Source organism: Prunus mume, linkage group LG7 (genome assembly GCF_029339155.1).
Source record: "Prunus mume cultivar Tortuosa linkage group LG7, ASM2933915v1, whole genome shotgun sequence".
Taxonomy (NCBI): domain Eukaryota; kingdom Viridiplantae; phylum Streptophyta; class Magnoliopsida; order Rosales; family Rosaceae; genus Prunus; species Prunus mume.
The window spans coordinates 6,092,277-6,119,950 of record NC_142704.1 but is presented as its reverse complement, the minus strand read 5'-3'; the positions used below and the strand labels follow the sequence as shown (position 1 = coordinate 6,119,950).

The 27,674-nt window shown below is 40.2% G+C and overlaps 5 protein-coding genes across 8 annotated transcripts; all 5 read left to right on the top strand.

Moving 5' to 3' along the window:
• Positions 1-359: 359 nt before the first annotated feature.
• On the top strand, positions 360-8,351 carry REF6 (relative of early flowering 6). Its single transcript, XM_008241162.3, is given in 8 exon segments — positions 360-897; positions 900-1,490; positions 2,492-2,570; positions 2,986-3,053; positions 3,160-3,310; positions 3,724-4,415; positions 5,001-5,729; positions 6,233-8,351. Coding segments are annotated over 8 exon segments (4,455 nt in total). The 5' UTR covers positions 360-617; the 3' UTR covers positions 8,098-8,351.
• Positions 8,352-9,226: 875 nt separating this feature from the next.
• LOC103338206 (zinc finger CCCH domain-containing protein 67-like) lies at positions 9,227-12,525 on the top strand. Its single transcript, XM_016795692.2, is given in 7 exon segments — positions 9,227-9,932; positions 10,249-10,314; positions 10,807-10,926; positions 11,084-11,359; positions 11,583-11,733; positions 11,736-11,851; positions 12,118-12,525. Coding segments are annotated over 7 exon segments (1,491 nt in total). The 5' UTR covers positions 9,227-9,380; the 3' UTR covers positions 12,328-12,525.
• A 257-nt stretch (positions 12,526-12,782) lies between these two features.
• On the top strand, positions 12,783-17,979 carry LOC103337995 (zinc finger CCCH domain-containing protein 67-like). Of its 4 annotated transcripts, none has more exons than XM_089041228.1 (6): positions 12,783-14,112; positions 14,660-14,728; positions 15,248-15,355; positions 15,485-15,760; positions 17,057-17,303; positions 17,565-17,979. In XM_089041228.1, exons 1-6 carry the CDS (start codon positions 13,441-13,443, stop codon positions 17,642-17,644), a joined length of 1,452 nt encoding a protein of 483 aa, XP_088897354.1. In that variant the 5' UTR covers positions 12,783-13,440; the 3' UTR covers positions 17,645-17,979. The 4 variants fall into 4 exon arrangements, with proteins under 4 accessions (XP_088897354.1, XP_088897352.1, XP_088897351.1 ...); XM_089041226.1 differs by having other exon boundaries at positions 12,829-14,112; positions 17,694-17,979; XM_089041225.1 differs by having other exon boundaries at positions 12,848-14,112; positions 17,048-17,303; positions 17,694-17,979.
• A 472-nt stretch (positions 17,980-18,451) lies between these two features.
• Positions 18,452-21,875, top strand: LOC103337998 (uncharacterized). The gene is made up of 4 exons (XM_016795695.2): positions 18,452-19,505; positions 19,591-19,659; positions 19,828-19,947; positions 20,077-21,875. The coding sequence occupies exons 1-4, from the start codon at positions 18,966-18,968 to the stop codon at positions 20,266-20,268; spliced, it is 921 nt and encodes a 306-aa protein (XP_016651181.2). The 5' UTR covers positions 18,452-18,965; the 3' UTR covers positions 20,269-21,875.
• LOC103337997 (uncharacterized) lies at positions 21,855-27,258 on the top strand. Its single transcript, XM_089041882.1, is given in 10 exon segments — positions 21,855-21,989; positions 22,990-23,259; positions 24,438-24,689; positions 24,775-24,843; positions 25,012-25,131; positions 25,261-25,423; positions 25,488-25,500; positions 25,726-26,060; positions 26,063-26,443; positions 26,446-27,258. Coding segments are annotated over 10 exon segments (2,184 nt in total). The 3' UTR covers positions 26,892-27,258.
• Positions 27,259-27,674: the final 416 nt, after the last annotated feature.

The following is a 27,674-nucleotide window of genomic DNA, read 5'->3' as shown; positions in this document are numbered from 1 at the left end:
ATTACTCACTTAATAATGTATAAATTACTGTATAAAAATGTTATGAATGATTACTTATATAATTTAGATGATCTAGGTTCAAATTCTAAACATAAAATATTTGAATTTACCTTCTGAATTTGTACTCAATGTCAATAAGACATAATAAAGGTTGGATAAGTTTTTGTCAAACATTATCCAAACAATAAATTCCCAATTTTACGTCATCCCGAAAATTAAAAAAGCTAAAAAAGAAAAAGGAAAATGGCACAATGGTAAAAAGATTGAGAAAACAATGTCATTTCGAAGAGTGGTCTCAAACCCAGAATAAAACCCCACTTGCATGTCTACCTCACGGCGCTCTCACACCCACACCCACACCCACACCCACAGTCCTGCGTCTTCCCCTGCCCTCAATTTTTACTATTTTCCTCTTCTTTTTCTCCTCTGTAGCATAATAAAGAAAACAGAGGAAATAAGAAGAAAATCCCAAAAACCAAAAAGCCTAGAAAATGAAACATAGAAGAATCTAAAGTGCTGCTTCCCTTTCTCTGTTTGCTATGCGAAATGGGGTTTTGACTGAGAAATCATCAAAACCCAAATCTCAGAAATCCACGAATTGCTAGTTTCTGCTATTAATGTCTGCTTCAGGCTTAGCCGCAGAGCCGAACCAGGAGGTGTTTTCATGGCTCAAAACCCTACCAGTAGCTCCAGAGTACCACCCAACTTGGGCCGAGTTCCAAGATCCGATTGCCTACATTTTCAAGATCGAGAAGGAGGCTTCCAAGTACGGAATCTGCAAAATCGTGCCTCCGGTGCCGCCTTCTCCGAAGAAGACCGCAATTGCGAACCTGAACCGGTCTCTGGCGGCTCGGGCCGGCCCTTCGGGGGTCCCAGGCACTAAATCTCAGCCCACATTCACACCCGGCAGCAGCAGATCGGGTTCTGCCCTCGGAAACCCCGACCAGTGAACCGACCCGTGTGGCAGAGCGGCGAGTACTACACTTTTCAGCAATTCGAAGCGAAAGCCAAGAGCTTTGAAAAGACTTACTTGAGAAAATGTAACAAAAAAGGAGGGCTTTCACCTCTGGATATCGAAACCCTTTACTGGAAAGCGACTGTGGACAAACCCTTTTCTGTAGAGTATGCCAACGACATGCCTGGTTCGGCTTTTGTGCCGTTAAGTGCCAGAAAGAGTAGTACTAGTAGAGATGCAGGGGACAATGTGACCCTTGGTGAGACTGCTTGGAATATGAGGGGGGTGTCGAGGTCAAAAGGGTCTTTGTTGAGGTTTATGAAGGAGGAGATTCCGGGGGTTACATCACCTATGGTGTATATAGCTATGTTGTTCAGCTGGTTTGCTTGGCATGTGGAGGACCATGACTTACATAGCTTGAATTATCTGCATATGGGAGCAGGGAAGACGTGGTATGGCGTGCCTAGGGAAGCAGCGGTTGCTTTCGAGGAGGTGGTGAGGGTGCAGGGTTATGCAGGAGAGATCAATCCTCTTGGTGAGTTCAGGGCAATGCTGAACTTTATAGGTACTCAAACTTGACAATCCTCTGTTTTGAATTGTGCTTTCTTTTGTTTGACATTTGTTGGAAAGGTTCATTATTCTGTTTGTTTGATGTTATATATCTATGTGAAATACTGTTGAATTTATAGGATATTGTGGAATGAAGTTGTCTTGTGTTAGGAAGCAAAGAGTGGGAATGATTACTTGTTAGTTAAACACCTAAGGGCCTGTTTGATAACCATTTCAATTTTAGTTTTTAGTTTTCATTTTTTGTGCTAGAGTATAGAGGAAAAAGAGGGAGAATGGAAGTGAGAATGAGAGTGGAGATGAGATTGAGAGGGAAGATGAGAGGAGAGGATGGGAGGGAGTAACGAAAGTGAAAACAAAAACTAAAAACTGAAATCTATTTCAAATTGTTTTCACTTTCAAGATTTTGTTTTCACTTTTGTTACTCCTCCCTCTCATCTTCCCCTCTCACCCTCTCTCTCAATCTCATCCTCACTCCCATTCTCACTCTCATTTTCCTTTATACTCTAGCAAAAAAAATGAAAACTAAAAACTACCATTGAAATGGTTATCAAATGGGCCCCAAGATTCTTAGAATGGTGACAAAGAGTGGATTCTTGGTGAGGCTTGGTGGTGTTTTGTGTGCCTAGTATCTTGATCTGTGAGCATAGTGTTAGGTTATGAGTTAAGGATTGTTAGAAACCTAAGGGTGGTGAAACTATTGGGTTTGGAGAATTTATTTTGAGTTTTGATTTTGATGCATAGTTTGAGAATTAATATTGCTCCTCTTTTTACATTCCTTTTTATATAAAATTGGAAGTTTACAAGGGCATGACTAATTTGTGGTATTTGTTATCTTACTTTTCTTTTTATGCTAAGAGTTGCTACATGATGGCGGGACATGTCACTGTAGACTTTAAGGAGATGGTACTTGAATTTTTCTCTATATTTTTGAGCTACTAACCTTGATTAGCATTTGCCTTCAATCAGTTACTTTTTCAACCCTTGGTCAGAAGACCACTGTGATGTCACCTGAAGTATTTATCAGTTCAGGAATTCCATGCTGCAGGTAACTTCTTGATCATTGTTTTGTCTACTTCTGAATGTCCTCCTGTTGCCTTCTAAGTTCCTTCATATGAAGAACGATTCATTCTTGATGACCTTCATAGTCAATTGTGTTATTGGCTATGTTTTGATCTAATTGAAAAATAAGCACCAACATCAACCTGTTTGATTCATGCCAACTCAAATTACATCTTTTGATCCACAAATAGAAATTTTTTCTTAGAGAGGTGCTTGTATTGCAAGAGAAAAAAGATACACGGAGGAAGCCAAGTGGTCAAGAAGACCACACAGAACCACCCAACAAATAACACCGCCAAGTCATTCCTCCTAGAAGTTTATTGTAGCATTACTTAGAATATCTCGACTTGTGTTGTCAATGCATCCATGTATTTCTTACACCTTTAATTGCTTTAAATCAGGCTTGTGCAAAATGCTGGGGAGTTTGTCGTGACTTTCCCAAGAGCCTATCACACTGGATTCAGTCATGGTGAGAGAGCATAAGACTAACATTTTATACTCAAGTCATCATCAATGTCGTCTTTGTTTTTATATAAAAGAAACTAACTATTTCATTTGTTCAAATTTTTATGTAGGATTTAATTGTGGGGAGGCAGCTAACATTGCAACTCCTGAATGGTTGAGGGTAGCAAAAGATGCTGCTATTCGACGAGCTTCAATCAATTATCCTCCTATGGTGTCTCATTTTCAATTACTTTATGATCTCGCTTTAGCATTATGTTCAAGGTTTGTTCGTGACCTTTTGGAACTTCCCTTATGCCTAATTATATAGTCATATAGTGCTTTTTTTTTTTTGGTGGTAAACATAGTTATATAGTCGGACCCATATTTTGGTTGACTATTTATTGAGTTTGAAGACAGTGGTTGGAAAATTTCAGGAAGAAACAGCTGTTAAATTCTACACATGATATATGCAAAAAAAAGAAAAGAAAAAAATATTATGATGATTTTAAAAAATCTTTTGGTTTCATCTGAGTATATTATTTTTCTCCCTGATGTTTAAGAATAAAAATTCATACTGCAAACGTGCCAAAAAATCCACAAAGTCTATTTGATAAATTTTCAGTTTATAAATTCAATTAGTTAACAAGGGTGGTTAAATGTATATTCCCCTCAATTACCTAATGCTCTCCCTGCAGAATGCCTGCGCGCATTTGTGCTGAACCACGGAGTTCTCGACTAAAAGATAAGAGAAAGGGTGAAGGAGAAGCAGTAGTTAAAGAGCTATTCGTGCAGAATGTTATTCAGAACAATGACCTGCTTCACGTTCTAGGAAAAGGGTCGTCAATTGTACTTCTACCGCAGAGTTCTTCAGACCTTTCTTTTTGTTCAAAATTACGTGTTGGTTCACATTTAAGAGTAAACCCTGGCTTTGCCAATGGTTTATATGATCAGAGGGAAGAAATGAAACCCTCAGGTTCAGATTCTGATGGTCTCATGATAGACAGACAGCAGGGAATCAAGCAGGTTAAAGGTGGCTATTCAGTGAAAGGAAAACTTGCATCTTTAAGTGAAAGTAATAGGCTTCCCTCATTAAGTGGAAATAATGATGCACATGCCCTGAATTCTAAGAGATTGAACATGAACATTGAAAGAGAAAGTAATGTCGAAGGTGAAGGGTTGTCAGATCAGAGACTGTTTTCTTGTGTTACATGTGGAATTTTGAGCTTTGCTTGTGTTGCTATAATTCAACCAACAGAAGCAGCAGCCAGATATCTAATGTCAGCAGATCGTAGCTTTTTCAGTGATTGGGTTGGATCTGGATTAGCTGGTGAGGTGTTCCAGGTTGCAAATGAAGATCCAATCACTTCAAAGAATGATCCTTGCACAGGTTTGTTCCATCTGGAAATGTTCTTCTATTGTTGGTTCCATCTTGAAATATTCTTCTACTGTTGTTTGTCAGCCTTTTGATATGATTTGACAGTATGGTCCTGTTTTATATCAGGAACCATTAGTACTGTAACGACTGTTCCACTGAATCCTTGATAAATGCAGCATCTGAACTAAGGCAAACTCAGCATTAAATTGCACTTTTCTATAAATTTCTGTTTGTTCAAAATTAAGAGTGAGCCCTGGCTTTCCCCTTGGCTTATGCAATCATATGAATGAAATGTCCCACTTACATTTATTATTATACACAGGCTCTTGTTAAAAAGCATCCATTATTTACACCTAGGTCCAATCAGGCTGCACATGCCTTATTTTTCAATCTGACTATTTAGGCAATCCCTAAAGCTGTTATTTTGTATGCATATTTGAAGATGAGCAGTGTTTGAGTTTCTAAATACATTTGACCGGCATATCATTCTTTGTCACATCTGGGAAAGGTTTCCTGTATTCCCATATATAAAGGTTCTAGTTTGCCTTAATGGAATTCAAGTTTTGAACGTTTATACACTTATGTCTCCAAAAACAGGATTGGTGGAAAACAATGCCCCTGCTGGTTTATATGATGTGCCTGTTCAATCTGCTGATTATCAAATTCAGAGGGGAGATCAAAGTAATAAACCCGTTTCAAATACTGAAATGCAGAGAGATACTTCAGCTCTTGGGCTATTAGCTTTGAACTATGGAAATTCGTCTGACTCGGAGGAAGATCAACTTGCACCAGATGTTCCTGTTTGTTGTGATGAAACGCACACGACAAACTGTTCTTTTGAAAGTAGATATGATTACCAGAGTGCTAGTCCTTCTCCTTTAAGAGACTCTTATGGTGGTACAACTGAGGCTCACAGTCCCCCATCACCAGGATTTGATTGTGGGAATGAATTTCCTCTCCGAAGCCCTGATCACTGTGCGAGAGATGGACGTAAAATAGCTAATTTCAAGGATAGCAGCTATCAAAATTTTGATTTCTCAGCTGATTGTAAAAATAATTCTGCTTCCACAAAGATGAATGGTTTGGTGGGTACATCTATGGATCCAATGAAGCTTTCACATTCTTGCTCCCCAGATGCTCATCGGCCTCAAACAACAGAATTGTCCAAGGTCACTTTACCCATAGAAACCACAAATACAGCGTTTCCTCCAGGATGCGATGAAGACTCTTCCAGAATGCATGTCTTCTGCCTTGAGCATGCTATAGAGGTCGAACAGCAGCTTCGTTCAATTGGAGGTGTCCATATATTTCTCCTTTGTCATCCAGGTGTGTTGTTGCCCTAGAAGTTCATATGATATGTGTATGCACTTTCTTTTCTTATTTCTTTCATGATCTTTTCAACTGAGTTCTTTACATCATTGAAAGTTCTCTGTTTAGCAAAAATCATTGATTCGTTGAAAATGAATACAGATGGTATGTGTAGAGTTATGTTTTTTTTTTGGTTCATTTTATACTATTGTCGGTATACCTTTTCATGGTTTTTCTAGGTGCTATCTCACTAATATGTTAAGACGATACAGACTTCATATGTCAGCCATGATGTGTCAATAGTATTCCCTATGATTGGTGGAATTAGTTTTATGAAATGATTGCATGAAGGAGAAACATATGATACATGTTGTTTACATTGTTCTTTACACCAAGAAGTTCTTCAGCTGTTTTTTTTTCCACTTGTCTTGGATCTTTCAAAATATTAAGTAACTAATACCGTTTATGCCTATCATTTATCCTGTAATTATTCCTCTGATTACCAATAAAAACATTTGCAGACTACCCGAGGATAGAGGATGAAGCAAAATTAATGGCAGAAGAACTGGAAATAAGTTATCTCTGGAATGAAACGACGTTCAGGGATGCCACTGAGGAAGATGAGAAGAGAATTCAGTCAGCTCTGGATAGTGAGGAAGCCATTGCGGGGAATGGGGACTGGGCTGTAAAGTTAGGGATCAATCTCTTCTACAGTGCCAGCCTTAGCCGTTCTCATCTTTACAGTAAGCAGATGGCATACAATTCTGTTATATACAATGCATTTGGTCGTAGTTCTCCAGCTAGCTCGCCCACAAGAACTGATGTCTATGGGAGGAGATCTGGCAAGCAGAAAAAGGTAGTGGCAGGGAAATGGTGTGGTAAAGTCTGGATGTCAAATCAAGTTCATCCCTATCTAGCAAAAAGGGACCCTGAAGAAGAAGAAGAAGTTGTAGAAGAAGAACATAGGAGCTTCCATGCTTGGGCAATGCCAGATGAGAAGCTTGAGGGACAACCAGAAAGCACACGCAAAACTGAGAACACCTTGGTGACAAAAAAATATGCTAGGAAGAGGAAAATGACTGCAGAGACCGGGACAACGAAGAAAGTAAAATGTTTGGAGAAAGAAGATGCAGTTTCAGATTATTCAGTAGATGATAACTCTCATCAGCAGCGGAGGAGGTTTCCTAAGAGCAAGCAAGCTGAATATATTGAGAGTGGTCCAACCAAGAAAGCCAAGTTTGTTCAGACTGAATTTACTCTTTCAGATGATTCAATGCAAGATGATTCTCATCAGCCAGATGGTAGAAATTTTCGGTGTGAGCAAGCCAATTATATTGAGGGAAATGATGTTTCAGATGATTCAGTGGGAGTTGAATCTCATCAGCAGCATAGGAGGAGTGCTAAAAGTAAGCAAGCCAAACATATGGAAAGAGATGTGGTTTCAGATGATTCAGTTGAGGGTAGTTCTCGTCGGCAGCATGGGAGGGTCCTTAGAAGCAAGACAGCTAAGGGTGAAACAGATAATTTTCACAAGGCTAGTTCTCATCAAGAACGAGGGAGTATTTCTAAAAGCAAGCAGGCCAGATTCATTGAGAGAGATGATGCAGCTGTGGGTGAAACAGATAATTTTCTTCAGCAGCACAAGAGGATTCTCCGAAGCAAGCAAACGCAACAAGAGACCCTTCAGAAAATGAGACGAGAAACCCCTCGGCAAGTGAAACAAGGAACTGCTCCTCTTGTGAAACAAGGCACCCGCACTCTAAGAAAGCAACAAACTGCTCAGCAAATGAAGCAACAGACACCTAGGCTCCGAAATAATCAATCTGAGCAGAACTTTGATTTGTATGCTGATGAGGGGGCAGAAGGCGGACCTAGCACACGCCTTAGAAAAAGAGCTCCTAAGCCTATTAAAGTCTCTGGAACCAAACCAAAAGAGCAGCAACAAACGGCTAGGAAAAAGGCAAAGAATGTTTCAGCTGTGAAGGCTCAGGCTGGCCAAAATGATGCAAAATTGAGGGAAGAGGAAGCAGAATTCTCGTGTGATATTGATGGGTGCACCATGAGTCTAGGCTCGAAACAAGAGCTTGCCCTCCACAAAAGAAACATATGTCCAGTCAAGGGGTGTGGAAAGAAATTCTTCTCTCACAAGTATCTGGTGCAACATCGTCGAGTTCACATGGATGACCGCCCCCTTCGGTGCCCTTGGAAGGGCTGCAAGATGACATTCAAGTGGGCATGGGCTCGGACTGAGCACATTAGGGTTCACACAGGTGCTCGTCCCTATGTATGTGCTGAGCCAGGGTGTGGGCAGACCTTCCGATTTGTCTCAGATTTCAGCCGCCATAAGCGGAAGACTGGACATTCAGCAAAGAAAAGTAGGGGATGACTTGCTGATGGAAGGAAGACAGATGTAATCATGTAGCATGACTAATGAATCTGTTGTTCAATTGACAAATTAGTGGTAGGTGAAGGATAGGGCTAGGATTTCCCCTGTAATTGCAATTCAGAGTAACAATTCATTCTGATTTTCCTCGGGCCTTTATTTGACCCATCCATTTACTCCAACAAGAGAGCAATTGCTTGGATACATTTTTCTCTTTTAAGTGTCAAATGCTAATTTTATTTTAGTTCACTCTTAAATGCTAATCTCATTCAATGCCTCTTTGCAAATTACTGCAAATGATCAGCATATAGGACATTGGTTGTAGGCTTCTGTTCACAAATCCCAGGCTCAAGAGAGGTTATATTGCCGGATCTAGATAGTAGTTATGTGCTGTGTATTTATATGAATGCCCGAGTAGTTTTCTTGCTTTCTCAAAATAAATTAACATGTAATGTTGTTAGACAACCGATATTGATGTAATGTTGTTAGACAACCGATATTAATCATTTTACTGCATAACCTTTTAGTGAATGTATGATTCAAATTCACGATTTCACAACTGAATATATACATAATCTTCATAACAAGGAGAAAACTTGTACTGTCTTGGTACCTCTATGGAGTAACTTGCTTGGATGACGGACTGATTGTTGACTATGGATCTAAGTTGAGCCTCCACGATGCATCTACCATTAGGAATCGCTCATTGACTTGCGCGCCCATGTCCAATTGATTTACCATTAGCAATCTCTCACTGACTTAAGCTCACGCAGGATGGACCGTAGCGAAATACCTTTTATACATGTATTTGTACAATGACATCATTGTAGAACAAACCCAATAACATACCACTTCTCAAGGGCTCTCTTGTCAAATGAAGAATCCATGCCATGTGACAACATGTGATATGATAATGATGTGATGCTGTGCCCGTGAGACAGAGTCAGATCCCCTGATAAAAACGACATGTCGATTCGGCCAAAATATGAAGGGAAAAAAAAACGCCAAAAAGAAAAAAGAGCTGGTATTAAATTAATGACTGCAGTCCAACACACTGTACAGATTTAACAATAACGTGCCTTTCATTGCGTTGTTTGTCTATCCCCCAAAAAAGCTCAGAACTCCAAAAGCGTTTTATTTTGTCAGCCAAAAAATCAAAAAATCTCCCAAAAGCGTTTTTTACACACCAACTAACCCCTCCTCTCTCTCTCTCTCTCTGTCAAACAGAGTCAGTTCATTTTCCTCTTATTTTTCAGAGAGTTAGGGTTTTGAAATGTGGAGGGAGAATGGAAGTCTCTGAAGCTATCTCTGTTCCCCAAAATCTCGATGCCAACAACCACCACATCGATGAGCACCACCAACCCAGCCATTCCGAACTAGGGTTTTTGCCTTCTTCCCCCGATCCCGATCCTGCACCGTCTGATTTCGATCATGCGGTCCCTGATGAGCTTCAGAAGCTGGATTTGAAGGAGAAGGAGGAGGAGGAGGAGCAGGAGCAGGATCACCTTGATGAGTTTCAGAAACTGGATTTGAAAGAGGAGGAGGATGCTAAAGAAGAAGAAGAAGAAGAAGAGGATGTAGAGAAGAAGAGTTCTAATGGGCCAGAAACTGAAAATGAAAACGAAAACGAAAATGAAAGTGAGAGGCAGAGTGAACAAAGCGATGGAGGAGAAAATCAGAGTGAGGATGGTGGTGATGCAGAGAAGAAGGCCGAGGAAAGTAGAAGAAGATATCAGTACCCAGTGAGGCCTGAAGCTGAAGACTGTTCTTATTATCTGAAGACCGGGTCTTGTAAGTTTGGGTCCAATTGCAAATTTAATCACCCTGTCAAAAGGAAGGTATAGCTGTTCTCTTTCGCCTTTAGCATATGCATATGCGGTTGAAAGATTGGAACCCTTTGTTTATGTTTGCCCAGCTTCAGTTATTTTCAGCTCAACTGCTGCCGGAAAGCCATGTTGTGTTTGCATTTTATTGCCTGTTGCTTATGGTTGTAGCTGAAAACAAACATTTTGTTGGTGAAATTATTGTGTCAAACAAATAGCGACCTTTGGTTGGATTAGTGTTGAAATGTTAATGTTTCTAGCCTTTTACGACTGGAATATCTCTACTATGTTTTCTCACTCTGTTGGTGTTTTGTTTTTTGTCATATTGAAGGGGTCTAAGGACAAGGTGAAGGAAAGGGAAGAGTTTGGAGATAAGACAGGCCAGACAGAATGCAAGGTTATTAGTGTTGTGATATTAAGGAACTCTTATGGGTTTTGCTGTAATTGAACATGTCTGAAATCGTTTTTGCTTTAGTTCATGTATTTGGTATCTATTTTCTTAATATTCAGTGTTATGGTGATGTATTTTCTGAGTCTGGGTTATCTGAAAGTTAGGCCGGCATGCATAACCAAATAAATAATCTAAAATCTTTTATCTTGTAGCGGAATACAGAATCCCTAGGTCTTGAACTTTATTTGTCCATATATATGGGACGGTGAGTCATCTGCTTTGACCAACCTATATAGTAAGTAACTAGTTAGCTAGTTTCTAGTGGATATTCTTTCATGAAAATTGCATGTTTTTTTTTATGACAGTCACTTATTCCTATTCATATAGTAATTGCATTTATGTTTCAGATGTCAATGACAATACTTTCCTTTTTACCTTATCTTCAAATGGTGGACTAGTAACAGTTTCATGATGTTATAACACTTGAGCTTGTTGCAGTATTACTTGAGGTCAGGCGGATGTAAGTATGGAAAAGCTTGTAGATACAGCCACAGCAAAGGCAAACCTTCTGTGGCTCCAGTTGTAGAGCTAAACTTTCTGGGTCTGCCAATTCGACTGGTATAAATTACAGATTTAATCCACAAAATTTTAAAAGTGAATATCTATTCATGATTTTTATGAATTATGATTTTATCTTTGCTTATCCTCTTTGTTGGTTGGAGCTATTATCACATCTCAGCCAGTTACTATGAATATTTACTTTAACTTGTTACAGGGGGAGAGAGAGTGTCCCTACTATATGCGAAACGGATCCTGCAAGTATGCATCGAACTGCAGGTTTAACCACCCTGATCCTACAGCTGCCGGAGGATCTGATCCAGCGTCCGCATTTGGTAATGGTGGCCCTGCATCCTTGCAAGGTGCGCCACAATCAACAGTAGCCCCTTGGTCTGCACCAAGATCATTGAATGAGACTCCACGTTACATGCCAATGATGATTCCACCATCTCAAGGGGTTCCTTCCCAAAATACAGAATGGAATGGTTATCAGGTACATTTTCATCACTTTGATATACCAATTAACAGTTTTCAGGTATTAGAAAGCAAGATCTTTTTGTATGTTAACTTTTTTTTTTCCATGTTCTTTTTCATTCATTTCTGTCTCAGAAAACTAATAATATGCCCGTGAACGGATGCTATAAATGTGTTTAATTGTTGACATCTCTGCATTCAGAACTTGTTAATTAGCATTGTTTTATTTTTTGCATGTTCAGGCCCCAGCATATCTACCAGAAAGAAGCATGCCTGCACGTCAACCATATCTTATGAACAACTCAATGACTGAAACCAACATCTATAAACAATACCCACAGCACCAGCAAGCTGAAGAATTCCCGGAAAGACCTGGCCAACCTTTTTGCAGTTATTTTTAAGAACCGGTGATTGTAAGTTTAAATCTAACTGCAAATATCACCATCCGAAAACTCAGACTGCAGTATCCCCCCAATGTGCGCTTAGTGACAAGGGCCTCCCTTTGAGACCGGTAAGTTCACCCTTCTTTTGACCGTGCGTTTTGCAATCAGTTCGTAATATTAGAATATAATCTTAGAAAGGTTTTTTTTTTCACTTTGTTGATACACGGATGAAAAACAGATGAAATGCTATTGAAAGGTTTTTCTCCTGAATCATAAAGATTCTTGATTAGCTGTACCTCTCTCCTCATCTGTATGAGAACCTCAGTTCAATCACATATTATGTTTCATGATTGCATGCCATTGATTACTCCTAAATTTGTTTTTCAAAATCCAGGATCAGAACATTTGCACACATTACAGTCGCTATGGCATTTGCAAATTTGGGCCAGTGTGTAAATTTGACCATCCGTTAAATATAACATCTTCAACTACATCTGGTCCTGATCATCAACTTCCTTTCAGTGACTCGGCGACTATGAATGGGGCTGGAACAGCTGGGAGCAGAAGTGGAAGTGATGCTACAAGTCAGCTGCAGCCTGTGTAATAATTTTTGCTCAGGATTCGCAACATGCAATCTTTTTCTTGTTTTAGTTTATAAAACAGTGCTATCGAACTTTTCCACCCACCCACCCAAATGCCGCAATCGTGTTAATGGAAACAGGACGTGTAAATTGTTTCTTATTTATGTCACTTTACCAGAAAATACAAGTTTAATTGCGAATTATTCCCTCAATTTCTCAAATTTGCGTTTGATGCCCTCATTCCAAGAGTATCTTTAATTTGCTGCGTGTTAATGAATCAAACTTGTGGAGACGTTTTATTTTATGCATTGGCTATCGTCTTGCATTTAACATTGATTAAATGTGTAACTAATCTCACCAATAAAAAGGACAAAATCATGTTCACAAAACCTGCCAAGTATGAATTTTCCTAAACATGTGGGTCAAGGCATCGGAGGAAGATGTGAGGGAGAGAGAGAGAGGGATTAGACTGAGACTCCTCAGAAATAAGATGGGAATTTTTCACAAGCTCTGTTCCTGTTTGGTGCAGAAAAACTTGTGTGAAATTGGGATATCACTGTTTTGCTATTCCAGCTAATCACAATATGCGAAGTGGAAATGGTGTTATTCTCCCAATCACGGTAAGCCAAATGGAAAGGTCATCAAGCCCGTTCATTCAAGTGTTTCTCCTATTGGTGGGACTGGGAGAGTTGAAATGTGCTTTAAGCATGAAAAGCAAAAATCAAGAACAGGTGATATACATGGATAAACAATGCAAATTGCGAAACCCAAGCAAGGGCATTATCATGGGAAAATCTCCACTTTTCTCACAAGCATCTTTACAACGCAAACATTACCTGTTCTGTTCTGCTTCTGCTTCGCATAGGAAAAAGCAGATGACTTTGACTTTACCAATCAAAACACTGGCAGACCCAATTTCCACAAGCCAAAACTGTAAAGGAAGGGAAGCAAGAAAGCAAACCCAAATTTGATTGAGTTGCAGGCAGCTCAAAAACTCAATGCCCTACTGGTGGTCAGATAGATGAGCGAGGATGCATGACTGGCATTGCTGGGTGCAACCATAATGTACCAGCTAGCAAACCCAGCAACCCAGTTTCATCCATCACCATTGATTCATTCGCAAAAACACGATCAGGATGTTGCCAGCCGCACGCCTCCTACTACCGGTCTCAGCGTCAGTGCTTTACGTACTTTACAAGTATCTGAGATCTGGAAGGGTAACAGAGCTCTCTGAAGACATCGCGGTTCCCCTAAATCCCGATAACAACGACGTCGTTTCTCGCCAACCGTCCCATCTCGATCCTGCCATCCTTGAAGAGATTCGGAAATTCGAACCTGCCGTCCTCGATGAGTTTCGGAAATTCGACCCGGCCCTCCTTGATGAGTTTCGGAAATTCGACCCCGCCGCCCTCGATGAGAAGCGGAGATTCGACCCAGCTGCCCTTGATGTGATTCGGAAACTCGATCCTGCCATCATTGATCAGATTCATAAATTGTGTGTGAAAGAAAAGGTGGAAGGTAATGAAGAGGCCGAGAGGAATTGTAGTGGGCGCGAAAATGAAAACGGAAACGGAAATGAAAATGGAAACGAGACACAGAGCGAAGAGAGCGGTGGAGGAGGAGGAGAAAATAAGAATGAGAATGGTGGTGAGGTGGAGAAGAAGGTTGTTAGTGAGGAAAGAAGCAGAAGGCATCATTACCCACTGAGGCCTGAAGCTGGAGATTGTTCTTTTTATCTAAAGACTGGGACTTGTAAGTTTGGCTCCAATTGCAAGTTTAATCACCCTCGTAGAAGGAAAACCAATAAGGTATACCTCCCTTCTTTTTCCTTCATCATCATTTGCATATGTATGTTTGTGGTGAAAGATTGAGACTTTTTATGTTTGCCTGGCCTCAGTTATCATTATTTCAGCTGAGAAGCCATGCCTATGTTTGCCCGGCCTCAGTTAGTGTATAATATGTATGTATGCATTTGCTATAATGTATTTGTCGGTTAGTATATTATGCTGTGATGATGATTTTTGTCAGCGGAGTTGACTCGAAATGAAGGGACGCACCACTTTCATATTTGCTTAAAATGATATTGCCGTGGAAGAGATTTTGCGGTGATTCAAAGCTAAAAGCCTGAAACTGGCTTTGTTCTTCTTTTTTCTTTTGGTCAAACTGGCTTTTTTCTTTACATGCATGTTTGTGGTGAAATTTGTGGTGCTTGTGCCAGAGAAATGGGGACTTTGGGTCTCCCTTGGTGTTTGAAACGTTAATGTTTCTGGCCTAATATGATTGCAGGAAATATTTCTGTTGTCAGTGCTCACTTTCTGTTTGTTGGTGTTTTGAAATTCTTCATATTAATTGAAGGTGTCTAAGGTCAAGATGAAGGAAAGGGAGGGGTTGGCAGCAGAGAAGCCAGGCCTGACAGAATCCAAGGTTATTTTCGTTATGATTCTCAGAAACTTTCTATCTGAAGTTATGGTTTTTACTGCAATTGTTTGTTCCTCATGTCTAGATTTTGTTTTACTTCATACATTTGATATTAAGTAGTATCTCAGTTTTTTTGTGTTTTGATGATGGGGTTTCAGGGTTTGGTTATCTGAAAGTAAGTAGGTTAGCATACATAATTGAATAAAGAAGCTAACACCTTTTTATCTTTTTTATAAGTACAGAATCATTAGGTCTTGAACATATTTGTTCACAATGTTTGGGCAGGTGAGTCATCTGTTTTGAAGAACATATAATAACTAGTTAGTTAATTTATTAGTGGATGTGTTTTTACGACAAATGTTTGCTGTTTCATGACAATCAGCTATTCCTTTTTTTATACAGTGATTACAATTATGTTCTGTCAATGACAATTCTTTCCCATTGTACCTTATATTGAAATCTGTGCAATGCACATGGTGGACTAGTAGCAGTTTCATGATGTTATGACACTTGAACTTGTTGCAGGATTACTCCAGGTCAGGAGGATGTAAATATGAAAAAGCTTGTAGTTTCAATCCCAGAAGAGAGGAACCTTCCGTAGAATGTAACTTTCTGGGCCTGCCAATTCGGCCGGTATGAATTCTAGGTTTGATCTGCAAAATTTTGAGGAATGAATATCTATTCATGATGTTTAAGATTTATGATTTATCTTTGCTTATTTTATTGGTCTGCTACCTGAATATTTATTTTAACTTGTTACAGGGGGAGAAAGACTGTTCCTTCTATATGCGAAATGCCTCCTGCATGTTTGGTACAAACTGCAGGTTTAATCACCCCGATCCTACAGCTGTAAGAGAATCTGAACTCCCATCTGGATATGGTAATGGCGGATCTGCATCATTACAAGGTGCATTGTCATCAACAGCAGCACCATGGTCTGCACCAAGATCATTGAATGATGGTCCGCTTTATGTGCCAATGGTGATTCCGCCATCTCAAGGGATTCCTTCCCAAGATACAGAATGGAATGGTTATCAGGTACTTTTTTTCCTTCACTCTCATGTTGTAGTCTTCAGTTTGAGTAACTGTCATCACTTTGATACACCAATTAACATTTTTTAAGGGATAAGGTTTCAAATAAAATCATTTTTGTGTTAACCTTTTTGTTATATGTTATTTTTATTCATTTTTCTCATGAAACTAATATGACCTACCTCTCTCTCTGTCTCTCTGGCATTCAACTAGTAATAGAACTACTACTGTTCTCTTTTGCATTTTCGCATACATGCTTTTACCTTCGGTGTTTTTTGGTTCTGCCATATTTAGTCTCTAGAATATCTTCCAGAAAGAAGCGTGCCTACACATCCACCCATATGTTATGAACCAATCAGTCACTGAAACCAACCACTACGAACAACATCCACAGCAGAAGCAAGTTGAAGAACTCGACCTGGGCAACCTGTTTGCATTTACTTCTCAAGAATGGGGGATTTTAAGTTTAGGGGATGTATTCAATTGAGATTTTAAAATATTTTAAAGAAGTTTAAAAGTTCAGGTGGTAGAAGTTTATAAAATTATGGGTGTATTCAATCCAAACTTTTAAATTCCATCCAAATTTGGATGTAGTAGATTTTAAAAGACTCCATAAAAGTTTGGGTGTATTAAAAAACTCATTGATTTTAAAGGAAATACAAAAAGTGGTGGATTTTGATTGATTCTAGACTAATTTTAGGCCATGACAAATCTTTGCTCCCCCTCGAAGATTTTGATAGTCAAGATACAATTTCACCGCCTCTATTACCACCATCTTGTCATGGCTATCACCACCACGGTAGCCCCCAATGCGGCCACTATCGCCACCACCGCAACCACCCTCAACGCCACAGTCACCTTCTCCCCAGCGCCACAACCATCTCCCAACCGCCGCTGCCCCCACATATTAGGTTCTTGTTTCATGCCATTGATCACACAAATTTTGTTCTAAATTTGTTTCAAATCCCAGGGCCATAACATTTGCACACAATATTCCCAGGGCCATAAATTTGCTACAAATTTTGAAAAAGAAAGCAAGATCTATTTGTATGTTAACTTTGTTCTTTCTGACCATGTTCTTTTTCATTCATTTCTGGCTCAGAAAACTAATAATATTCCGATGCACGGATGCTATAAGTTTGTGAAAATTGACAATACTTTGAACAAATTGCTGTCTGCACTAGTAATTTGTTTAGTTGTTGACATCTGTGTCTTCAGAACATGTTAATTGGCATCCCTATTAGTTTTTGGGATTCCTATTGTTAATTGGCATTTCCTGTTGTTTTACTTTAGCATGTTCAGGCTCCAGCATATCTACAAGAAAGAAGCATGCCCGCACATCAACCTTATCTTATGAACAACTCAGTGACTGGGACCAACGTCTATAAACAATTCCCACACCAGCAAGCTGAAGAATTCCCAGAAAGACCTGGCCAACCTGTTTGCAGTTATTTCTTAAGAACGGGTGATTGTAAGTTTAAATCCAACTGCAAGTTTCACCATCCGAAACCCAGACTGCAGTATCCCCCTCATGCACCCTTTGAGACCAGTAAGTTCACTCTTCTCTCGACCATGCTTTTTGCAATCAGTTCATAATTTTGGAATATGATTTTAGAAAGGATTTTTCACTTTGTGACACATGGGAAAAACAGATGAAAATGCTATTGAAAGGATATTTGCCGCTCTTGAATCATTAAGATTCTTGACCACCTGTACCTCTCCCCTCTTCTGTATAAGAACCTCAGTTTGATCACATAGCATGCCATTGATCGCACAAAATTTGATCCTAAATTTGTTTTTCAAAATCCAGGATCAGAACATTTGCACACATTACATTCGCTGTGGGCATTTGTAAATTTGGGCCAGCTTGTAAATTTGACCATCCGTTAAATATAACATCTTCAACTACATCTGGTCCTGATCATCAACATTCTTTCAGTGACTCGGCGACTACAAATGGGGCTGGAAGTGTTACTGATGCTACAAGTCAGCCGCAGCCTCTGTGATAAGTTTTACGCAGGATTCGCCATCACCAAGCACATGCAATCTTTTTGTTCTGTTAATTTAATCTTAGAAATGTATCAAACTTTTCCACCCAGATGCCGCAATGTTGTTAGATGTGAGAACTCTATGGAAACGGGACGTGTAAATTATTTCTTATTGATGTCATTTTACCGGAAAATACAAGTTTAATTGGTAATATGCTCTCAAGGGCCGTTTGATAACTATTTCAATTTTAGTTTTTAGTTTTTATTTTTTGTGCTAGATTATAGAGAAAAATGAGAGTGAGGATGATATTGAGAGAGGATGAGAGGAAGGACTAACAAAAGTGAAAACAATTTGAAATAGATTTCAGTTTTTAGTTTTTGTTTTCACTTTGGTTACTCCTCCTTCACATCCCCTCCTTTCCCTCTCAATCATATCTTCATTTTCATTTTCACTTCCATTCTCATTTTTCCTCTATATTCTAATACGAAAAATGAAAACTAAAAATTAAAATTGAAATAGTTATTAAACGGGCTCTAAATTTTGCGTTTTTTGTCGGTCTATTTCCGAGAGTATATTCAATTTGGGTTGGTGAATGATCTCACTTAAAAGACGTATTTGCATTGACCACTCAACTCCACGGCCTTGTTGTATATAACATTGATTAAATGTGTATACTACATATGATCTCACCGATAAAACCAGCTAAGTATGATTACACATGGAGTCATGTCATGACATCCTGAAAAGAAGATTAAAATAATACATTTGCCACAAAAGGAGATGCGCGCTGGTTCGTAGAGAATTGACTGTGAGACTACTCTCCCTTGAAATAAGTTGGATTCCTATGTTTTTTGCACAAGCTCTGTTCCTGGTGAAATTTTGTAAACGGGTATCATGGAAGAGAGCCTCCCCTTTTCCAAAAGCAGCTTTGAAACTGAAAAGCAACCCAAAAATCCCTGCTTCCACTTCTGATTCTGCTGCTCTTTGAAAACAGTAGGAGACCCAATTTCCACCACCACAAGTCAAAACTGAAATCCGATTGAGTTGCATGCAGCTCCTCAAACTCCTGTGATCAGATTCAGATGAGTGAGTTGGTAGTTGGTAGTTGCCATGCTAAGTTGACAGCAAACAAACCCAGCAACCCAGCTTCACTTCATCCATCACTGATAATTAATTAATTAATTAATTCTCAAAGTACGATCAGCACAAGCAGGCACCGGTGATGTTGCCATCCGCTCGTCTCCTACTACCAGCAGCAGCAGCAGCAGCCCCAGTGCTTTACAGATTTTATAAGTATTTGAGAGATGAAGTCATCAGGGTTCCCCAAAATCCTCCGGAACTGTCTGATCTTGATCTTGCCATCCTTGAAGAGATTCGGAAACTCGGCCCCGCCCTCCTTGATAAGATTCTCAAGGACCCCGCCCTCCTTGATGAGTTTCGGAAAATCGACCCCGCCGTCCTCCATGAGTTTCGGAAACTCGATCCTGCCATCATTGGCAAGATACTTCAATCCTGTTTGAAAGACAACAAGGAAGGTGAAGAAGAGGCGGACAGGAGTACTTGTAGCGGGCGCGAAACTGCAAAACAAAACGAAAATGGAAACGAAGAGACGGATGGAGGAGGAGGAGAAAATAAGAATGAGAATGGCGGTGAGGTGGAGAAGAAGGTTGTTGATAAAGAAAGAAGCAGAAGCCAGCATTACCCAGTGAGGCCTGGAGCTGGAAAAGGAAAAACAGCAAGGAAAAACAGAAAAAACAATCAGGTATATCTCTCTTCTTTTTCCTTCAGCATTTGCATATGTATGTTTATGGTTGGAAGATTGAGACTTTTTATCATATTAATTGAAGGTGTCCAAGGACAAGATGAAGGAAAGGGAAGGGTTGGCAGCAGAGAAGCCAGGCCAGACAGAATGCAAGGTTATTTTCGTTATGATTTCTCAGAAACTTTCTATCTCAGGTTATGGTTTTTACTGCAATTGTTTGTTCCTCATGTCTAGATTTTGTTTTACTTCATATATTTGGTATTAAGTAGTATCTCACTTTTTTGTGTTTTGATGATGGGTATAACACTTGAGCTTGTTACAGGATTATTCCAGGTCAGGAGGACGTAAGTGTGAAAAAGCTTGTAGTTTAAATCCCGGAAGAGGGGAACCTTCTGTAGCTCCAATTCTAGAATGTAACTTTCTGGGCCTGCCAATTCGGCCGGTATGAATTCTAGGTTTGATCAGCAAAATTTTGAGGAATGAATATCTATTCATGATGTTTAAGATTTATGATTTATCTTTGCTTATTTTATTGGTCTGCTACCTGAATATTTATTTTAACTTGTTACAGGGGGAGAAAGACTGTTCCTTCTATATGCGAAATGCCTCCTGCATGTTTGGTACAAACTGCAGGTTTAATCACCCTGATCCTACAGCTGTAAGAGAATCTGACCCCCATCTGGATATGGTAATGGCGGATCTGCATCATTACAAGGTGCATCGTCATCAACAGCAGCACCATGGTCTGCACCAAGATCATTGAATGATGCTCCGCTTTATGTGCCAATGGTGATTCCGCATGTTCAGATAGGAAGCTGGGGTAATGCAGATGGGGTTTGGGCCCAATCAGAGGCAGGAAACAAAGATGAAGCAAGTGGCTGGACAAAACCTGCTTTTATTAATGAGAATCAGAATGACAGTTGGAAGAAACCAAGTGGTGTAGATGACAATAAAAGAGCTTCCTGGGGTAAAGCAGATGGAGGTTCTACTTGGACTGAACAAGATGGAGATGCTACATGGAATAAACAAGGTGAAGGTTCTACTAGGAATAAACAAGATAGCAGTTCTGCTTGGAATAAACCAGCAGGAGATTCTTGTTGGAGTAAACAAGCTGGAGGGTCTTCATGGTGTAAACAAGCTGATGTAACAGCAGGACATGAGTCTGGCGGAGTGGGGAATCAAGATAATGGTTGGAAGAGAGCAAGTTCTTTTGGTGGCAGTCAATCAATAGATGGTGTGAATGGAGACCAACCTGAGGATTTCAATAATAATCGAAGTGGTGGGAATTGGAGAGGTGGTTCAGGTAGAGGAAATTCAGACAGAGGAGGTTTTAGAGGTGGACGGGGTTTTGTAGGTAGAGGTGGTGATAGAGAGGAGGATAGAGGGGTTTTGGACGTAGATGGGGTTTTGGTGGTAGAGGTAGAGACAGAGGGAGCTTTGGTGGTAGAGGTAGATCAGACAAAGGAGGGTTTGGAGGAAGAGGCCGTGGGGGGTATCAAAGTGGTGGTTGGAGCAATAGAAATGAATCTATTGATAATAACTCATCAGGCTGGAGCAAAGGGGCAGACGGTGCTGGCGAGGGATGGAAAAGGGACAATGGTGGAGGAAGTTGGAACCAAGGAGGTGGCAGTAAGAACGATTGGCAGGGTAGGAACTCTAGCGGATGGAGTAGCCAGAGCTCCGGTTGGAACCAGTCTGATGTGACTAAAGGAATTGGTGGTTCGGGATCAGGTTGGAATCAGACAGTGGAGGCAAAATATACTGCTGGCACTCAGGACAAGGGAACAGGTTCTCATAATGAAATGGGCAGAAGCTGGGGAAACAATTGGAAATCATCAGATGCTTCTAATGGGGACCAATCGTCTAGGTGGAAACAATCGACTGCAGCCAAAGAAGTCAAAGGAAACACTGATCAAGACGGCGGCTGGAACAAGGGACCAAGCTCAAATGCACAAGCTGGAGGCTGGGGCAACCAGGGTTCAGGTTGGAACAAAGGAACAGGTTCAGGATTTGGAGGCGGTACCGGAGAGCAACCAAGTGCTGCTGTTGGAGGTCAATCATCTGACTGGAAGCAATCAAGTGCTGCAAGCGGGGCTCAATCCTCTAGTTGGAATCAATCTGGTGAGGCAAAACAAGGAACTGATGAAGGTGCAAAACCGACTAATTCATGGGGCAAAGCAGCAGCAGCAAGCTCTTGGGGCAAGAGTTCTGATGGTGGAAGTAGCAAAGGAGGGTGGTGATCAAATCACCTCCTCAAATAATTAGGGGTTTAACTTAAATGGTGTAGATACTGCTTTGTCTTTTGCAGAGCTAGAAGGATCTTAACTTAAATTCCCGTATCTATTGACAATGGTTGAAATTTTGGATGAACCCCAATCTTGGCTAAACTATCCCTTTGTCAACGTTCAAGCTTTTCTTAAAAAAGATGATGATTCCACCATATCAAAGGGATTCCTTCCTAAAATACAGAATGGAATGGTTCAGGTACTTTTATTCATCACTCCCATATTATAGTCTTCAGTTTGACTAACTATCCTCACTTTGATACACCAATTAACATTTCTTAAGGGATAAGATTTCAAATAAATCTTTTTTGTGTTAACCTTTTTGTTCTATGTTAATTTTTTTTTCATTTTTCTCATGAAACTAGTAATATGACCTCTCTCTCTCTCTCTCTCTCTCTCATGCATTCAACTAGTATAATAGGAGTACTACTGTTCTCTTTCTCACTTTCGCATACATGGTTTTCCCTTCAAATGTTTTTGGTTGTGCCATGTTTAGGCTCCAGAATATCTACCAGAAAGAATCTTGCCTGCAACTTGCCTATGTTATGAATCACTCAGTCACTGAGACCAACGCCTATGAACAACATCCACAGCAGAAGCAAATTGAAGATTTCCCAGAACGACCTGGGTGACATGTTCGCAATTATTTCTCAAGAACAGGGGATTCCAAGCATAAATCTAAGTGCAAATATCAATATCCAAACAATCACACTGCAGTGTCCCCCTCATGGGCACTGAGTGACAAGGGCCTCCCTTTGGGACCAGTAAGTTCACTCTTCTCTGAATTGTGCTTTTTAAAGTGAATGCATAATTATGGAACATGATCCAACAAGTACCTGTTGCACAATTTTTTTTTTGTTTTTAAACACGGAATAATTGGACAATTCAAAATTTTGCAAGTTGTTATATTCCTTTGGATAAATCAGCAATGTGCCACGAAAATGTTCGTTGCTGACTCAAATTTGACTTTGGGAAGAGATTGTAATGAAAGTTGTGGACGTGTCTTTTTTTTCCTCTTTCAGCAGAAAGATTCTTGACTAACTATGACTCTGAGAGCCTGTGTTTGATCACATATTACGCTTCATTATTCAATGCCATTGATCACACAAATTTTGTTTCAAATCCCAGCGTCAGAGCATTTGCACACAATACCGTAGCATGGTTTTCCCTTCAATTTTTTGTTGTTGTGCCATGTTTAGGCTTTAGAATATCTTCCAGAAAGAAGCATGCCTGCCCCTCCACCATATGTTATGAATTACTCGGTGACTGAAACTAACGCCTATGAACAACATCCACAGCAGAAGCAAGTTGAACAACTCCCAGAACGACCTGGGCAACCTGCTTGCATTTACTTCTCAAGAACAGGGGATTGTAAGTTTATATCTAATTGCAAATATCACCATCCAAAAAATCAGACTGCATTGTTCCCCTCATGTGCACTGACTGACAAAGGCCTCCCTTTGAGACCAGTAAGTTCACTCTTCTTTGAATTGTGTTTTTTCTAAAGTGCATACATAATTATGGAATAGGATCAAACAAGTTGCTGTTACACAATTTTTTTAAGTAATGGAATAATTGGGAAGTTCAAAATTTTGCAATTTTTTAGCTTCCTTTGGATAAATTAGCAATGTGCACCACGAAATGTTCATTACCAGTCCTTTGTATTCAACATAAAGTTTCTTGACTAGTTACGAGAGCCTATCTTTGATCACATATTACGCTTCATTAGTGCATGTCATTGATCACAATTTTTTTAATACCAAATTTGTTTCAAATCCAGGGCTAGAACATTTGCACACAATACAGTATCTATGGCATTTGCAATTCTGGGCCTGCTTGTAAATTTGACCATCCGTCGTTATCAACTTCCCTTCAGCGACGCAATGACTACAAATGGGGCAGGGAACATCTGGAAGTAGAAGTAGAACTGATGCTACAATCAGTCGCAGCCTCTGTAATAAGTTTTGCATGAAATCTGAAATGGATGCTAGAGCACAGGATTTGCATCACCAAGTACGTGCAACTCCTTTTATGCTATTCAGTCTTGGAAATGTATCAAACTTTTTATCCCAGCAGTTTCAGATGTGAGAATTTGATGGAATGGATAACTTCGCAAGCATCTTCAATTGGCCACTTCTGTAATGGATAACTTTTTAGTCCCTCCAAAACCAAAACTACCGCCAACAAGGGATAGAAAGGTGGTTTTCTTTTAAATAAAAATTAGGTTAGTGATGTTTTTTTTTTTAACTTACTAAGAAGGATATCATACTTTGGTTTTGGGCTTGGTAAATGGAGTTTGAATTATTTTTGGTAATAGGTCAATGAAATTAAGCAACTCAAACAAATAACACATAAAAGAGAGGGTGTTTGTGATTGAAGGTGAAGATTCAAGTCCACAATGTATTCTGTTGTGAATCCACAATGTATTCTGTCGTGAAGTTTTTCTTCGTGACGAAGAAAAATTCACATTCAAAAGCGAAAGCAGCTTTGATACCCAAAAGGAGAAAAGGAAAAAGCAGATGACTTTGATTTTACCAATCAAAACACTGGCCCAATTTCCACAAGCCAAAACTAAAGGGAAGAGAATCAAACTTGAATTCAATGCCGTGGTGATCAGATGAGTGATGATATGTGACTGGCACTGCAGGGTGTAAGCAAACCCAGCAACCCAGCTTCCTTATCAAAAACACGATCAGCAGTGATGTTGAAAGCTCCCATTGGCCTCCCAAATCCCGATGTTCCGCCAAATGCTGAACTCTCTGATCTCGATCTTGCCATCCTTGAAGAGATTCGGAAACTTGATGCCCGCCTTGATAAAATTCGGAAACTCGACCCCACCCTGCTTGATAAGATTCGAAAATTCGACCCAGACGTCCATGATGAGCTTTATAACAATCAGGTATATCTCTCTTCTTTTTCCTTCAGCATTTGCATATGTATGTTTATGGTTGGAAGATTGAGACTTTTTATCATATTAATTGAAGGTGTCCAAGGACAAGATGAAGGAAAGGGAAGGGTTGGCAGCAGAGAAGCCAGGCCAGACAGAATGCAAGGTTATTTTCGTTATGATTTCTCAGAAACTTTCTATCTCAGGTTATGGTTTTTACTGCAATTGTTTGTTCCTCATGTCTAGATTTTGTTTTACTTCATATATTTGGTATTAAGTAGTATCTCACTTTTTTGTGTTTTGATGATGGGGTATACACTTGAGCTTGTTGCAGGATTATTCCAGGTCAGGAGGACGTAAATATGAAAAAGCTTGTAGTTTAAATCGCGGAAGAGGGGAACCTTCTGTAGCTCCAATTCTAGAATGTAACTTTCTGGGCCTGCCAATTCGGCCGGTATGAATTCTAGGTTTGATCTGCAAAATTTTGAGGAATGAATATCTATTTATAATGTTTAAGATTTATGATTTATCTTTGCTTATTTTATTGGTCTGCTACCTGAATATTTATTTTAACTTGTTACAGGGGAAGAAAGACTGTTCCTTCTATATGCGAAATGCCTCCTGCATGTTTGGTACAAACTGCAGGTTTAATCACCCTGATCCTACAGCTGCAAGAGAACATCTGGATATGGTAATGGCGGATCTGCATCATTACAAGGTGCATCGTCATCAACAGCAGCACCATGGTCTGCACCAAGATCATTGAATGATGCTCCGCTTTATGTGCCAATGGCGATTCTGCATGTTCAGATAGGAAGCTGGGGTAATGCAGATGGGGTTTGGGTCCAATCAAAGGCAGGAAACAAAGATGAAGCAAGTGGCTGGACAAAACCTGCTTTTATTAATGAGAATCAGAATGACAGTTGGAAGAAACCAAGTGGTGTAGATGACAATAAAAGAGCTTCCTGGGGTAAAGCAGATGGAGGTTCTACTTGGACTAAACAAAATGGAGATGCTACATGGAATAAACAAGGTGAAGGTTCTCTAGGAATAAACAAGATAGCAGTTCTGCTTGGAATAAACCAGCAGGAGATTCTTGTTGGAGTAAACAAGCTGGAGGGTCTTCATGGTGTAAACAAGCTGATGTAACAGCAGGACATGAGTCTGGCGGAGTGGGGAATCAAGATAATGGTTGGAAGAGAGCAAGTTCTTTTGGTGGCAGTCAATCAATAGATGGTGTGAATGGAGACCAACCTGAGGATTTCAATAATAATCGAAGTGGTGGGAATTGGAGAGGTGGTTCAGGTAGAGGAAATTCAGACAGAGGAGGTTTTAGAGGTGGACGGGGTTTTGTAGGTAGAGGTGGTGATAGAGAGGAGGATAGAGGGGTTTTGGACGTAGATGGGGTTTTGGTGGTAGAGGTAGAGACAGAGGGAGCTTTGGTGGTAGAGGTAGATCAGACAAAGGAGGGTTTGGAGGAAGAGGCCGTGGGGGGTATCAAAGTGGTGGTTGGAGCAATAGAAATGAATCTATTGATAATAACTCATCAGGCTGGAGCAAAGGGGCAGACGGTGCTGGTGAGGGATGGAAAAGGGACAATGGTGGAGGAAGTTGGAACCAAGGAGGTGGCAGTAAGAACAGTTGGCAGGGTAGGAACTCTAGCGGATGGAGTAGCCAGAGCTCCGGTTGGAACCAGTCTGATGTGACTAAAGGAATTGGTGGTTCGGGATCAGGTTGGAATCAGACAGTGGAGGCAAAATATACTGCTGCACTCAGGACAAGGGAACAGGTTCTCATAATGAAATGGGCAGAAGCTGGGGAAACAATTGGAAATCATCAGATGCTTCTAATGGGGACCAATCGTCTAGGTGGAAACAATCGACTGCAGCCAAAGAAGTCAAAGGAAACACTGATCAAGACGGCGGCTGGAACAAGGGACCGAGCTCAAACGCACAAGCTGGAGGCTGGGGCAACCAGGATTCAGGTTGGAGCAAAGGAACAGGTTCAGGATTTGGAGGCGGTACCGGAGAGCAACCAAGTGCTTCTGTTGGAGGTCAATCATCTGACTGGAAGCAATCAAGTGCTGCAAGCGGGGCTCAATCCTCTAGTTGGAATCAATCTGGTGAGGCAAAACAAGGAACTGATGAAGGTGCAAAACAGACTAATTCATGGGGCAAAGCAGCAGCAGCAAGCTCTTGGGGGCAAGGGTTCTGATGGTGGAAGTAGCAAAGGATGGTGATGATCAAATCACGTCTTAAATGGTGTAGATACTGCTTTGTCTTTTGCAGAGCTAAAAGGATCTTAACTTAAACCCCCGTATCTATTGACAATGGTTGAAATTTTGGATGAACCCCAATCTTGGCTAAACTATCCCTTCTGTCAACGTTCAGCTTTTCTTAAAAAAGATGATGATTCCACCATATCAAAGGGATTCCTTCCTAAAATACAGAATGGAATGGTTCGGTACTTTTATTCATCGCTCCCATATTATAGTCTTCAGTTTGACTAACTATCCTCACTTTGATACACCAATTAACATTTCTTAAGGGATAAGATTTCAAATAAATCTTTTTTGTGTTAACCTTTTTGTTCTATGTTATTTTTTATTCATTTTTCTCATGAAACTAGTAGTATGACCTCTCTCTCTCTCTCGCGTGCATTCAACAAGTATAATAGGAGTACTACTGTTCTCTTTTTCATTTTCGCATACATGGTTTTCCCTTCAAATTTTTTTGGTTGTGCCATGTTTAGGCTCCAGAATATCTACCAGAAAGAATCTTGCCTGCAACTTGCCTATGTTATGAACCACAACACCTTTGAACAACATCCACAGCAGAAAAAGTTGAAAAACTCCTCGAACGACCTGGGCAACCTGTTTGCATTTAGTTCTCAAGAACAGGGGATTGTATGTTTACATTTAATTGCAAAGATCACCATCCAAAAAAATCAGACTGCAGTGTTCCCCTCGTGTGCACTGAGTGCCAAGGGCCTTCCTTT

Bases quoted from the DNA above. Each gene is read 5' to 3' on its own strand.
- LOC103337998 (XM_016795695.2), top strand. From the start codon at position 18,966: ATGTTGCCATCCGCTCGTCTCCTACTACCAGCAGCAGCAGCAGCAGCC. The intron at 19,660-19,827 runs GTTATTTTCGTT...AGCTTGTTACAG, and splicing joins CAGGCCAGACAGAATGCAAG to GATTATTCCAGGTCAGGAGG. The intron at 19,948-20,076 runs GTATGAATTCTA...AACTTGTTACAG, and splicing joins TGGGCCTGCCAATTCGGCCG to GGGGAGAAAGACTGTTCCTT.
- LOC103337995 (XM_089041225.1), top strand. From the start codon at position 13,441: ATGTTGCCAGCCGCACGCCTCCTACTACCGGTCTCAGCGTCAGTGCTT. The intron at 14,729-15,247 runs GTTATTTTCGTT...AACTTGTTGCAG, and splicing joins CAGGCCTGACAGAATCCAAG to GATTACTCCAGGTCAGGAGG. The intron at 17,304-17,693 runs GTAAGTTCACTC...ACATTCTTTCAG, and splicing joins TCATGCACCCTTTGAGACCA to TGACTCGGCGACTACAAATG.